Raw genomic sequence first — 13,183 nt, 5'->3', positions numbered from 1 at the left:
GGCTTGAACTGGGGGTCTAGTTATACGTGGACTTTTTTCAATACATGTATTAGAAATATTTTTGGAAATTTTTGACAATTGGAAAAATTTCATAGATGAGCTGTGTAGCCTAGAAATTTTGAAAAAAATTTAAGAAAGGTGTATCAGGGTGCCTGGGTGCCTCAGTTCAGTTGAGCATCTGACTCTTGATTTTTGGCTCAGGTCATGACATCAGGGCCCTGGGATCGAGCCCTGGGTGGGGCTCCCTGCTCAGCAGGGAGTCTGAGGATTTTCTCTGTCCCTCCCTCTGATTGTGCATGCACTTGCTCATTCTCTCTAAAATAAATCTTTTAAAAAAGAGTACTGTGAATGTATAAAATGTATGTGGGTATTAGTCTGTTTTATCATTTACCACCATAAAGTGTATACGAATCTTTTAAAAGTTAAAAATTGTCAAAACTTACACTCCAAACAGACTATACTGTGCGTGTTACCATTTGCATTCGTGAGAAATGTAGATAAATGTAAAGATGCACTATTAAATTTTAACTGCATAAAATTAACTTCATACTGTACTACTGTAATAATTTCATAGCCACCTCATGTTGCTATTGTAGTGAGCTCAATTGTTGCAGGTATCCACTTAAAAAAACATGTGGTGCTGGCGTGCCTGACTGGCTCAGTCGGAAGAGCATGTGACTGTCCATCTCGGGCTTGTGAGTTTGAGCTGGATATAGAGATTAAATAAATTTATTTAATTTATCCATACATACGTTGGATGTAGAGATTAAATAAATAAAGTCCATATGATGCTAATCATCTCTGAGAGGGCAGTTCATTTCCAGTAAATGGTGTATTGCAGTAAAAAGTGATCTCTCTGGATTCTCGTGTTTTTCATTGTCTTTAGTGCAATAATGTAAACTTTGGGTTACACCCTGGGATCCATACAAAGTGCCACTACTGGTGCTGGGAGTGCTCCCAAGAAGCAGAGAAAAGTTCTATTACAATAAAAAATTGAATTGCTTGATATGTAGATTAAGGTCTACAGCTGTGGTTGGCCCACCATTTCAAGATAAGTGAATCCTGTGTAAGGATCACTGTGAAAAAGAAGAAGGAAATTCATGAAGCCATTGCTGTGCTACACCAGCAGGTGCAAAAACTTTGCAATTTGTGAATACCTTTTTATGTTGTATTGAAAATGGAACTTTTATGTGGGTGCAGGATTGCTATAAGAAAGGCATACCTATAGACTGTACTATGATTTGAGGAAAAGCAAAGTTATTATGTGACAACTTGAAGCAAAAGGAAGATGAAGAATCTAAAGATGGAGAGTTTAATGCCAGCAAGGGATGGTTTGATAATTTTGGAAAGAGGTTTGTCTTAAACAATGTCAAGATAGCAGGGGAAGCAGCTCCTGCTGATGGAGAGGCAGCAGACTAATTCTCAGATGCCATTAAGAAAATCATTGAGGAGAAAGAGTATCTGTCTGAACAGGTTTTAATGCAGATGAAGGTGCCCTATTTCCAGGAGAAATTCCACAAAGGACACGTATTAGTAGGAAGAGAAGCGAGCACCAGGATTTAAGGCAGGAGGGGCTAAGCTCTACTGTTTTGTGCAAATGCAGTTGGGTTTATGATCAGGACTGCCCTTATCTATAAAACTGCTGATGTCTGAGTCTTGAGGGGAAAAAATAAATACCAGCTTACCAGTCTTCTGGTTATGCAAAAAGGGCTGAACAATGAGAACTTTTTTTCTGCATTGATTCCAGTGATGCTTTGTCCCTAATATCAATATCTGTTGATACTGGACAATGCCCCTGACTACCCAGAACCCCTTGAGTTCAACACTGAAGATGTTGAGGTAGTCTGCTTGCCCCCAAACACATCTTTTATTCAGCCTCTAAACTAGGGGGTTATATGGACCTTTATGGCTCATTACAGAGGTAGACTATCAACACTATGGAAGAGAACCCTGATAGGGAGAACACCATAAAAGTCTGGAAGGATTGAAGAGCTCATCATTTTTATAGGAAAAGCCATGAAAGCCATTAGGCCTGCATCAATAAATTCCTGCTGGAGAAAACTGTGTCCAGATGATGTGCATGACTTCATAGGATTTATTGTAGAGCCAGTCAAGGAACTCATGAAAGAGATTGTGGATATGGCAAAAAAAAAAAGTGGTCGGTGAACAGTTTCAAGATAAGAATCTTGGAGAAATTCAAGAGCTAATAGATACCATACCAGAGGAATTAACAGAAGCTGGATTGATGGAGGTGAGTACTTCTGAACCAGTGCCAGATGATGAGGAAGACCTAGAAGAGCAATGCCAGAAAACAAATTGACATCTGACAATCTGGCAGAAGTGTTTCAGTTATTCAAGACTGCTTTTAACTTCTTTCACAACATAGGCTCTTCTGTGTTATGAGCACTGAAGTTAAAGGACACGGTGGAAGAAGGATTGGTAGGGTATAGAAACATTTTTAGAGAAATGAAAAAACAACAGTCAAATTACAGTGTGTATCCATAAAGGTATACTGAGTGTACCAGCCTGTCCTGGCCGCCCCCCTCTTTCTCTCCTTCTGCCACCCCTGAGACAGCAAGACCAACCCCTCCTTTTCCTCCTCCTCAGTCTACTCATTGTGAAGATGACAAGGATAAAGACCTTTATGGTGATCACTTCCACTTAGTGAATAGTAAATAACTATCGTGCTGTACAGTAGTTGAAGTTGTCTACTGTGTATGCATGTGTCTTAGTGTGAAAGTCTAATAAGTCTATGGCAAGAACTGTGTATTTTTGTGTCATTTTTATTGCCTAAATATTCATTGCATAGAACATTGTATGCAAGACTTCTATGGAAATGGATAGCCTATCCTTGTGTAGGCATAAGGTGAGTGATGTTTAATCTAAAATTAATTAGGTTTCCTATGTTTTATAACTTTGCTTTCAAAGAATTACATTATCATACAGTATGCTTCTCTTGTAATTGGAGAAACTGTCATCCTATCATCACAGGTAAGTGGTTTTTAAAGCAATGTGACAGTGTTTCCAATACTGTATTATGGATATGACTGTAATACTTTATGCTATAAAAATTTTATAACCATTCATTAGTGTATAGGTTAGGCTATCAGGAAACATTTGTATCGATTATACTAGGCTACTATAAAGCAATCATGTTGCTGCTTCATTATCAATACATGAGTCATTATACCTGTAAATGTAAATTTCTTTTTGACATTGTCTTTTCATTTCATTTTTATTTTTTTTTAAGTAAGCTCTGCACCCAATGTGGAGCTTGAACTCAACAACACCGAGATCAAGAGTCGAGGGTCTTCAGTCTACTGACTGAACCAGCCAGGCACCCATTGTCTTTTCAGTTTTGATGTCTGGTGTTAGTAATACATGTAATTTTGACAGTGTTTTTGTATCATATAAGACAATATTGATATGATTCATCTTGTAAATAGATGATGTACACTTACAGTATTGATAAATACGGTAAAGTACTATCAATGTATTTTCCTTATGATATTTTTTTGGAGGGGAGAAAATCACTTTATTCTCATTAATTCACAAATGAGAATATCACAAAAGGTGATTTAAGGAGACACACAAACATCTGCCGAGCCCCAAACTCAAAGCATCTCAATTTCTATACAGTGAGAACACCCTTTTTCATTCCAGATCTGGACAAAGCTGTATTTAATGATGGAGAGGTTTTTTTTTTTTTTTTTTTTTAAAGATTTTATTTATTTATTTGAGAGAGAGAATGAGAGAGAGCATGAGAGGGAAGAGGGTCAGAGGGAGAAGCAGACCCCCCGCCGAGCAGGGAGCCCGATGCGGGACTCGATCCCGGGACTCCAGGATCATGACCTGAGCCGAAGGCAGTTGCTTAACCAACTGAGCCACCCAGGCGCCCTAATGATGGAGAGGTTTAACTGGTGGTTTTACACTTTATATATTCACTGTTAATTATATTTTTATGCTAAATTAACTTGGTCATGAGAGATGATTTTCCATATCTTCAATTTGAACTTCTTGATTAGGCTAATCAATTTGTACATCTGCACTGTTTCAGCACCTTGCTGAAACCTTCACAAAGCTTCAGGTCACCCTGGTTCTGGGCACACTTCAGAAACTGTTTCATCTCATAGTGGCATGGGCCAGACTGCTGCTGCTGCTGCTGGTGTGCTGGCTGGGTTCCCTGAGACTCCTGGTAAGTGATGTCAGGCCTTGAAGGCTCAGCATTACTTCCTCCACCGAAGCCCCCAGTGACGGCATGGGCCATCCGGTGCCCGACAGCAGAGCCCACAGCCACGCCAGCTACAGTGGTTGCCATTTGGGCTATGAGACCTGGCTGCTGGGGTGCAGCAGCAGGTGAGCCAACAGCAGATGGTGGAGCCACTGCTGGGGGCTGAGCTGCTGGTACTGGTCTAGGCGCGGCTCTCATCTGAGGTGTCTGGCTGGCCGGAGGGGCCATGCCGGAGGTGCGGCTCCGGCTTCCACGGGGCATGGTTACTTGCAGAGCAGCTCAGTCTCTAGAAGTCTGAGATTCAGCAGAGACCCCCAGCGGCTTCTTATGATTTAAGTAACATTTTCTTTAGCTTAGTTTATTGTTAGAATACAGTATGTAATATGTATGTAAAATGTGTGCTAATCAATTGTTTATGTTATCCATTAGGCTTATGGTAAAAGTAGACTATTAGTGTTTAAGTTTTTTGGGAAATCAAAAGGTATGTGTGGATTTTCAGTGGCATGGGGGTTGACACTCCCACCCCCACATTGTTCAAGGGTCACCTGTACTTAAAAGTGTATTTAACAAAGTGTGTAAGACTTATACACAGAAAACTACAAAATGTGTCAGAGAAATTAAAGAATGTGCAAGTATAGGGAGAGACATTCTTTGTTCATGGATTAGAAGTCTCTCAACATTATCAGATTGCCAAGGCATAGAAAAGATGCTTGTGACATATTGTAAGGTATACAACAAGGCAAGCAGTGTTCAAATGACTCTTGAAAAGTTTTTTTTCCAGGAATTAAAATATTTTAATTCTCAATGTTTCTAATGTTTTAAATTTTAGTGTACTAAATAATTATTAATTTCCTTTTACTTAATTTCCCTGTATGTTTATAACTGACAGGGTTTTCTTGTTGTTGGTAGTGGTTTTTTTTTAAGAATTTTTTTATTTATTTGACAGAGCGAGCACAAGCAGGAGGGAGCGGCAGGCAGAGGGAGAAGCAGGCTCCTTGCTGAGCAGGGGGCCTGACACAGGGATCGATCCCAGGACCCCGGGATCATGACCTGAGCTGAAGGCAGGCGCTTAACCATCAAGCCACCCAGGTGCCCCAGTAATAGGTTTTTTTTTAACTCTTTTGACAAAAGTTCATGAAGATCACAGAACAATCATAGTTTTCCCATTGATCTTTAAGATTGCTGCACCATTTCAGAGTGCGTGGTGATCAGTGCAGTCCTAGGAGGCTTCTTGATAGCTGATTTATAAGGAAATAAAAAGAACTTGGATAGCTATGACAGTTTTGAAGAAAAGGTCGGAAACAAAGTTGGAAAACTTAAAGTGTAATATATAAAGACTTGGTATGAAATTATAGTAATTAAGACTATTTAGTTTTGGCATGAGGTTAGACAGACCACTGGGACAGAATAGAGAGGATTGAAACAAACCCACTATATACAGATATCTGATTTATGACATAGGTGCCTCTGCAGTTCAGTGGAGAAAAAGATGGTCTTTCCAGTAAATGGTGCTGGTTAAGTTAGGAATCCATACTAGAGAAGAGAAAAAAAAACTTAAACCTGTACCTCACACTGCATATGATTATTAATTCAAGAGAGATTACTGATCTAAAGGTAAAATTTTAACACTATAAAATAGCTTAAGAGAAAACATAGGAGAATGTCTGAGATGTTGGAGGTAGATGAGGATGTCTTAAATAAGACCGGAAAATAGCTAATCATAAAAGAGAAGTCTGATAAAATGGACTTCATTAAAATTAAGAACTATTCATCACAGGGGCGCCTGGGTGGTTCAGTCAGTTAAGCGTCTGCTTTCAGCTCAGGTCATGATCCCAGGGTCCTGGGATCAAGTCCCACATCGGGCTCCCTGCTGAGTAGGGAGTCTGCTTCTTCCTCTGCCTCTCCCCACTGTGCGTGTGCTCTCTCTCTGTCTCATAAACTCTTAAAAAAAAAAAAAAAAAAGTTATCTTTATTGGTCTCTATTGTTTTCTTGTCTGCTTCTCCCTCTCCTGCTCCCCCTGCTTGTGTTCTCTCTGTCTCTCTCAAATAAATAAATAAAATCTTAAAAAAGAACTATTCATCACAATACATAACAATGGGAAAAGGCAGCCATAGGTATATGTATAAAATGTACATGTTTATATGTATGTATATGTGTGTGTATAAAATTCACGTATCAGTAAGAAGACCATTCAATTCTGAAAATGGACAAAAGACTTGGATAGCTGTTTTCAAAAGAGGGAAATCCAGATGCATTGCAAAGGTGCTCAGCATCGTTAGTTGTTAGGAAATACAGATTGAAACTACAGTGAGACACCATTGCACACAAGTACAATGTCTAATATTTACAATACCAAGAGTGGGCAAGACTGAATTAACTGGAACTCATTCATTCCTTGTAGGAATGGATAACGGTGCAACTTTGAAAAACTGGCAATACCTACTGAACTCGGTGACCTTATCCAGTGACCCAACAATTCCACTCCTAGGAATATAGCCAAGAGAAATACACGTGTTCACCAAAGACATGTACAAGAATGTCAATGGAATTTTGTTCATAATAGTGCTCCCCTCCACCCTCCCAAACAGCAGGAAACCACTGAAATGTCTGTTAACTGTAGGATGGATTTAAAAAAGTTGTGATGTATTCATACACTGAAAGAAGACACAAACTGAAAAGAATGAACCACTGCCGCATATAGCTACGTGGCTGAATCTCACATAAGTAATATTGAGTGCAGTAAAATGTAAAAAAGATCACAAATTTCATGATTCTTTTTATTTGAGATTCAAGAACAGCTCCAACGCATCCATATTAATAGAAGTCTGAATACTTGTAAGTTCTGGGAGGGGGCATTAATAGGGAAGGAGCAAAAGTGTGCCTTGTGAGGTGGAAAGAAATCTGAGTTATTACAATAGTGCATACTTTTGTACAAATTCATTGAGCAATATGCCTAAGATTGTGCTTTTTTGGTATGTATATTATTCCTCAGTTTTTAAAAAATTGGGCTTGTGGGAGAAAGTTCTTTGCTTTCCACAGTAGGAAGTGCTCAAAATCAGTAAGTATTTTGGGATTTGCCAGAAAACTTTGATTTACTGATACCTTATACATTTGACAAGAGAAGCCAATAAAGATTATTTTTTTTAAAGATTTTATTTATTTGAGAGAGAGCGCACAGGGAAGGCGGAAGGAAAGAGGGGCAGAGGGAGAGGGAGATGCAGACTCCCTGCTAAGCAGGGAGCCCAATGTGGGACTCAATCCCAGGACCCTGGGATCATGACCTGAGCTGAAGGCAGATGCTTAACTGACTCAGCCACGCAGGCACCCCACCAATAAAGATCATTTAAACCAAGAAGGATCCTGATGTTTGAAAGGTCAGTAAAAGATTAAAGTCCACTTTTCTTTCTGCTATTGCTACTACTACGAACTAACCTATATTGAGTGCTGACTGTGGTGCCAGATGCTGTGCTATATATTCTTCCCTCATTTAATCTGGAGTTGGATTTCTTTTTTGGGACTTTCATACTACTTGTCCTCCCTATAACCCGACATCTTTGAAATTCGCAACATCAGTCTCTTGTACTCACTTCTTACTGCAGTTATTCACCGATTCAGAGCCATTCCTCTAATTCCTTAAACATTTAGTACCTCTTTAGTTTTTTGACTTCATGTTGTGATACTGTTTTCCACTCTTCCTCAGCCACCCGCTTCAATAGTTCTTAGACCTCTGTTACCAGTGACTGAATTACAGTTGCAAATATTTTCTTTGATGACCACTTCCATTTTTTTTCAGCTGATTTTCTCTTGTATCCTGCCTCTGACAAACATTCCAAATAATTGACATTACCAGGACCTACCATCCCTTGATTCTACTCCCTTAAAGGACCTACCCTCTCATTACTTCCTTATGTGACTTAAGTTCCATGGTCCATTTTATCGACTCCCTTACCTTTCTTGCTTCTCTTTCCCTTTATTTTATCTATTTGGGAAAATCTCATCTCTTGTTAAATCTAACTCTGAGCCTTTTGTGTGCTGGTATGTATGTAGCGGATTTGGATGGAGAAAACCCACGACCATGTAATTGTTCTTACTTTAAAGTACTGACTACTAACCTAAGGTGTGTCCTCACGGCTGTTGGCGCTTCTGTTACATTTCCCTAATCCATTCCTATCCTACAAGGCAGCTATTTCATCTTTTCTTCTCTCCTCAAACTCCATTCCCCATCCCCCTGCCCATGGTTTTACTTTGTATTTCCCTGCAAAATAGAAGCAGTTAGAATTTACCCTTATCTCCCACCCTTATATCTGCCAGCCAACCCTCATCTGTACTATATATTCTGCCTTGTCTTCTGTTACCATAGATTGTTAGACCAACTCCTCTACTTATATAGCCTTCTGTCCCTTTTCATTGAAAATATTATCACTTCATCAATTTTCCTCCTCACCTGAATCATAAATTATTTTTCCTTTCTATTAGAACATTTATGTCAGAATATAAGCATTGCTATAATATCTCTTACTTTATAAAATCCTGTATGTTCCTCCAGCTACTGTCAGTTTCTAGGTTTTTCTTTGTTCAAAAGTTAGAATTATGTATATTTATTATCTCCAATTCCTCTCACCTCAGTTTCTTAAACCTTTTCCCATCAGGCTTACTTCTATGCTTCTCACCCACAAAGATTAAGATCTATAGTAACCTCTTACATAACTACATTTAGTGAGCAGTTTTGAAATCTTTTATGGTTCAACTTACCTGCTCCACTTAACATCTTACTGCTTCCTTAAAGCATTTTCTTCATTTGGCTTCTAGAGCTACTCTTCTGGTTTTTTTCCTATCTTACTAGTTCCTTGTGCAGATCACTTTTAACAAAGCCGGCCTGGGATGGACTGTCCTTAGGTCTGCCTGCAAGACTGGCCCTTGGCTAGTATCTTGAATTTAGCTAGTAAACAGTTCCCGGTACTGATCTAAAACTGATCTAAAAATCCTCTAAATGATAAGGTCATTGTGCCTAAATAAAATTGTATAAACCATATGACCAAGTAGAACAACTGCTTTCCTTTTGTAGAGTCTGGAATCTTGGTATGTGCTAGGCAGAAGGTGCCTGTGTGACCTGTTCTGACTAAAAACCTAGGGCACTGAGTCTAATGAGCTTTCTTAGTAGACAACACTTCACATTATGTTGTCACAAGTTGTGTCCTATGTGATTCCATGGGGGAAGAATTCTTGGGAGATTTGTACCTAGTTTCCTCTGGACTTTGTTGCGTGAGCTTTTTCCCTTTGCTAATTTTTCTTTGTATTCTTTCATAGTAATAAACTGTAATCATGAATATAATGCATTCTGTAAGTCTTTCTAGTGAATCACTCAGCCTGAAGGTGGCTTGGGGGACTTCCAGAAGACTCCTTTTCTTTTTTTTTTTTTCCTGGTTCCTTTTCAACTCCCTTACCTCTAAACTTTGGGTACTTGAAGAATCCATCTTCTGTGACCATAGTCCCTATGTGTTTTTATCCATTTCTAGGCAGTGTCCTTCAATCTTATATCAAAATAGTATTAATCTGTATTTTAGACTCCAAAATTTTCTAGATTTATTTTCCATGCTCTGAAGTAATTATTTTGAAAATCAAGCAGAAATGATTACAGATTACCAGAGTAAGATAAAGAGACTTTTACTCTTGTTACTAGAAATTTGTGTGATTTTTACAAATTCATTTTAAGTACAATTATGCTTATGGAAATTTGGAAGAGAATTATAAAGGAGAAAACAATTACATTGTTAAAATTTAAAAATTATCAGAAAGGAAGCAGCAGTAGAATTTACATTGCAGAGAAGCTCTGAGGTTTAGACTAGGCCAAAAAATTACAGTTAATGTAAAGATTTTGGGAAATGGACAACAGGAAATTGATGTGTTTGTTTTTTTGTTTTTTGTTTTTTGTTTTTTTTTTACTAATTTTTAGTTGAATTTTTAATTCTCATTCTTTTTAACATTTGTAATCTTAGGTTTCTCTTATTGTGAACTAAATGTCAGACATTCTACTAGTTTTGTTCAGTTTATACAAGTCAAATGAGTCCTATGTAATAATATCTTTATAGGTAAAGTTTGAGTACAGTGTTTCAATTAAAGCAGCCCTGTCCCTTGATAGTCACTTGCTTATGGAAAGTCCTATTATTATTTCCTATAATTTGTCTTTTGATTATTTTTATGTAGTAACTTCTCATGGTAATATAATAAAAGAGAAAGCTAAGTGTTCCATGGTAATTTGTTCTATAAATTGCTTATTATGAGTGCTGTGTTAGAAGGTAAATTAATTTTAAAAAGATTGCATACTTTAGTTTTGAATATATAGTTATTTACCCCATAACCACTATAGGAGCTAATACTTGTAATTGATACAGTTCTGAAGCATAATGTTAACTGTCTTAGAGTCACTGATGTACTTCAGTGACATCACTTCAAATGACCCTAAGATGACTCTAATGCTTTATTTGCCACTAGAACCATCATAAGACAACTGCTCTGAATTAAGTAAGTCTGACCATGTTTCTTAAGTCAGTTAAGATGCCATAGTTCATGCATAGTTTAAAAGGAACAGAATACTTAAATTGTTCCATATAGTTCTTAATTTTATTTCTCTGACCTACAACACTTCACATTATGTTGTCACAAGTTGTGTCTTATGTGATTCCATGGGGGAAGAATTCTTGGAGATTTGTACTTAGTTTCCTCTGGACTTTGTTGCGTGAGCAACAAAGGACTTTATTTATTTTATGACAAAATAACAAAAATAACAGTTAAAAAGTATTTTCTGTTGACTAAACCTTAAACTTAATAAAATTTAAAGTAGTTCAGAAGGCAGTCAGTATGTATTCTTCCTTATCTCTTAAGACAATTATTACAAATACTGTTTGTGGCAATAGTAAAAGGCAAATCCTCTTGATAAATGAAACTGAACTTAGTATAAATAGTAATTTATAAATGAAAATCACATTTTAATTTCTATCTTTCCACATAAATCCACCAAGCAAAATTGAAAACCTGTATTAAAAACCACCTTAAATACATGACTTTTCAGAAAGCTGTGAATTACTGCTTTCCTGAGTAGGAAAGCCTGGCATGTTGAGAGGCATCATCCTTGCAGCATTGTTTTCTTTTTCTCCTTGACACAATAGAGTATCCATTGTGACTAGAGATAAGTAACTTTGGTTACTAGTTACTATGCTGCTTCTCTATGCAATCAGACTGCCTAAAAGCAGAAATGAAATATTAAAAATTGCGTGCTTTTTCCCTTTCTCTCATTCTTTCCTCGTATTCAAGGATTCATTCATATATTCATTCATACATTTATTCAGTGAACATTTCTTGGATATAAGTTATATACCAGGCATTATAAAATTGAATAAAGCATGGCCTTACCTTCATTGACCTTACAGCTTAGTTCCATGTGTGATACTCCATTCTGAATGTGAGAATTGAAACTGTTTCTCTCTTTAGGCTTGAATTCTGTATCTTTAAAAATAAGGTTTGGATTCCTATGTAAGGAAAGAATGCTTTTCTAGGATGATTTAAAATTCTAAGCATATGGGATACTTTAAATTCTTTTGGGAGAGAGTTGGGAGTGTGAGTGAGAGGCATCCCTAAGGATGCCTGCTTTACCCACTATTATCAGGATTATGTAGGCTAGAAGTGTTTATCAAGAGAATTCCATGGTGTTCCTGGTGGAAAGTGGAATTTAGTATTCCATAAAAATCAACAGACATCCATTTATATTTATACCACTTGGGGCTTTCCCCCCTGAAATATTTCAGTGATGTAATAAAGCAGTTATATGACACTTATGAAAAGTCCCATCATTTAGCTGCATTGTGAGGGAGTAAGACACAAAAATGGTGATACCTATATCAGTTTATAAACTATGTTTAATTATTTCACCTATATTCCTTGTAGCTGACTCATTAAGGAAAATTATTTTGTTTAGAAATGATAAACTTTTTATACTACGGTATTATATAGTAGGACTAAAAAAGGGAGAGGAGCTTCAAAAATCTAAATACTCATCTGATATCTGTGCTTCTTGACATAGTATTTTACTATTAAAAATATTTTGAAAGTATATAATTTGATTTTTAACAGCTTTATCGAGATAATTTACATATCACAAAGTTTACCCATTGAAATTGTACTACTCTGGTTTTTAGTATATTTACAAGTTGTACAGCCATCACTATTGTCGATCATCACCCCAAAATGTAATTTGATTTTTGAGCTCTATGTATGGAAACATGACTCAAAATTAAAGTTTTTCTTAAAAAATTAACATCCTTCTATGGAGTTTCTGTTTGGGATGATGAAAAAATTCTGGAAATTACCTTAATTTTGTGTGTGTGGTGGTTTGCACAGCATTGTGAATATGCTTAATGCCACTTAATTGTATGCTTAAAAACGGTTAAAATGGTAAATTTTATATTATGTATATTTTACCACAGTAAAAAATTAATACCCATTTATATGAAATCAGAATTGGTGGCTTAACTTCTAAAATTTTTGGAAATTTCAGCCTGAGCCATGCATAGTCCTAATAATTTTTTCTTGAACATGTTATAACAAAGATATTCTTACAGTAAAAAAAAAAAAAAATCACATTATTAATTTTCACAGACTAGAAAACAGACCTTAAAATTGTTGTAGGTATTTATCTTTATAGAAATTTCAGTAGAATTAAGTGAAGAAGTAAAGGTAATCAGCTTTAATTTTGTACTCTGAAAAAGCCAGATGCCAAACAATGCAGAATCATTTAACTAAAGGGAGAAGAAGTAAATACACAGACACATGCACACACACACAGTAATTTAAAAGTATCTGTTTATAGGTGCATAAAGTCTCTGGAAGAAAATATAAGAAACAGTAATGGTTGTTTTGGGCAGGAGAACTGGGTGACTGGGTTTCATGGGCGTGAG

At 36.8% G+C, this 13,183-nt stretch overlaps 2 protein-coding genes across 8 annotated transcripts in view; one reads left to right on the top strand and one right to left on the bottom strand.

The window, feature by feature from the left end:
- CSPP1 (centrosome and spindle pole associated protein 1) overlaps positions 1-13,183 on the top strand; it is a 161,164-nt gene that overhangs the window by 30,361 nt on the left and 117,620 nt on the right. The gene's annotated exons all lie outside the window — the stretch shown is intronic.
- On the bottom strand, positions 3,907-4,550 carry LOC123859005 (coiled-coil-helix-coiled-coil-helix domain-containing protein 2-like). The gene has a single exon (XM_045896447.1). It carries the CDS (start codon positions 4,490-4,492, stop codon positions 4,031-4,033), a length of 462 nt encoding a protein of 153 aa, XP_045752403.1. The 5' UTR covers positions 4,493-4,550; the 3' UTR covers positions 3,907-4,030.

The sequence above is a fragment of the Mirounga angustirostris genome, unplaced genomic scaffold (assembly GCF_029215605.1).
Source record: "Mirounga angustirostris isolate CCGP_5_RB_7025 unplaced genomic scaffold, mMirAng1.0.hap1 SCAF_4, whole genome shotgun sequence".
Classification (NCBI taxonomy): Eukaryota; Metazoa; Chordata; class Mammalia; order Carnivora; family Phocidae; genus Mirounga; species Mirounga angustirostris.
This window is presented reverse-complemented; position numbering and strand designations above follow the sequence as displayed.

Coding starts and splice junctions, on each gene's coding strand:
- LOC123859005 (XM_045896447.1), bottom strand. CDS start 4,492: ATGCCCCGTGGAAGCCGGAGCCGCACCTCCGGCATGGCCCCTCCGGCC.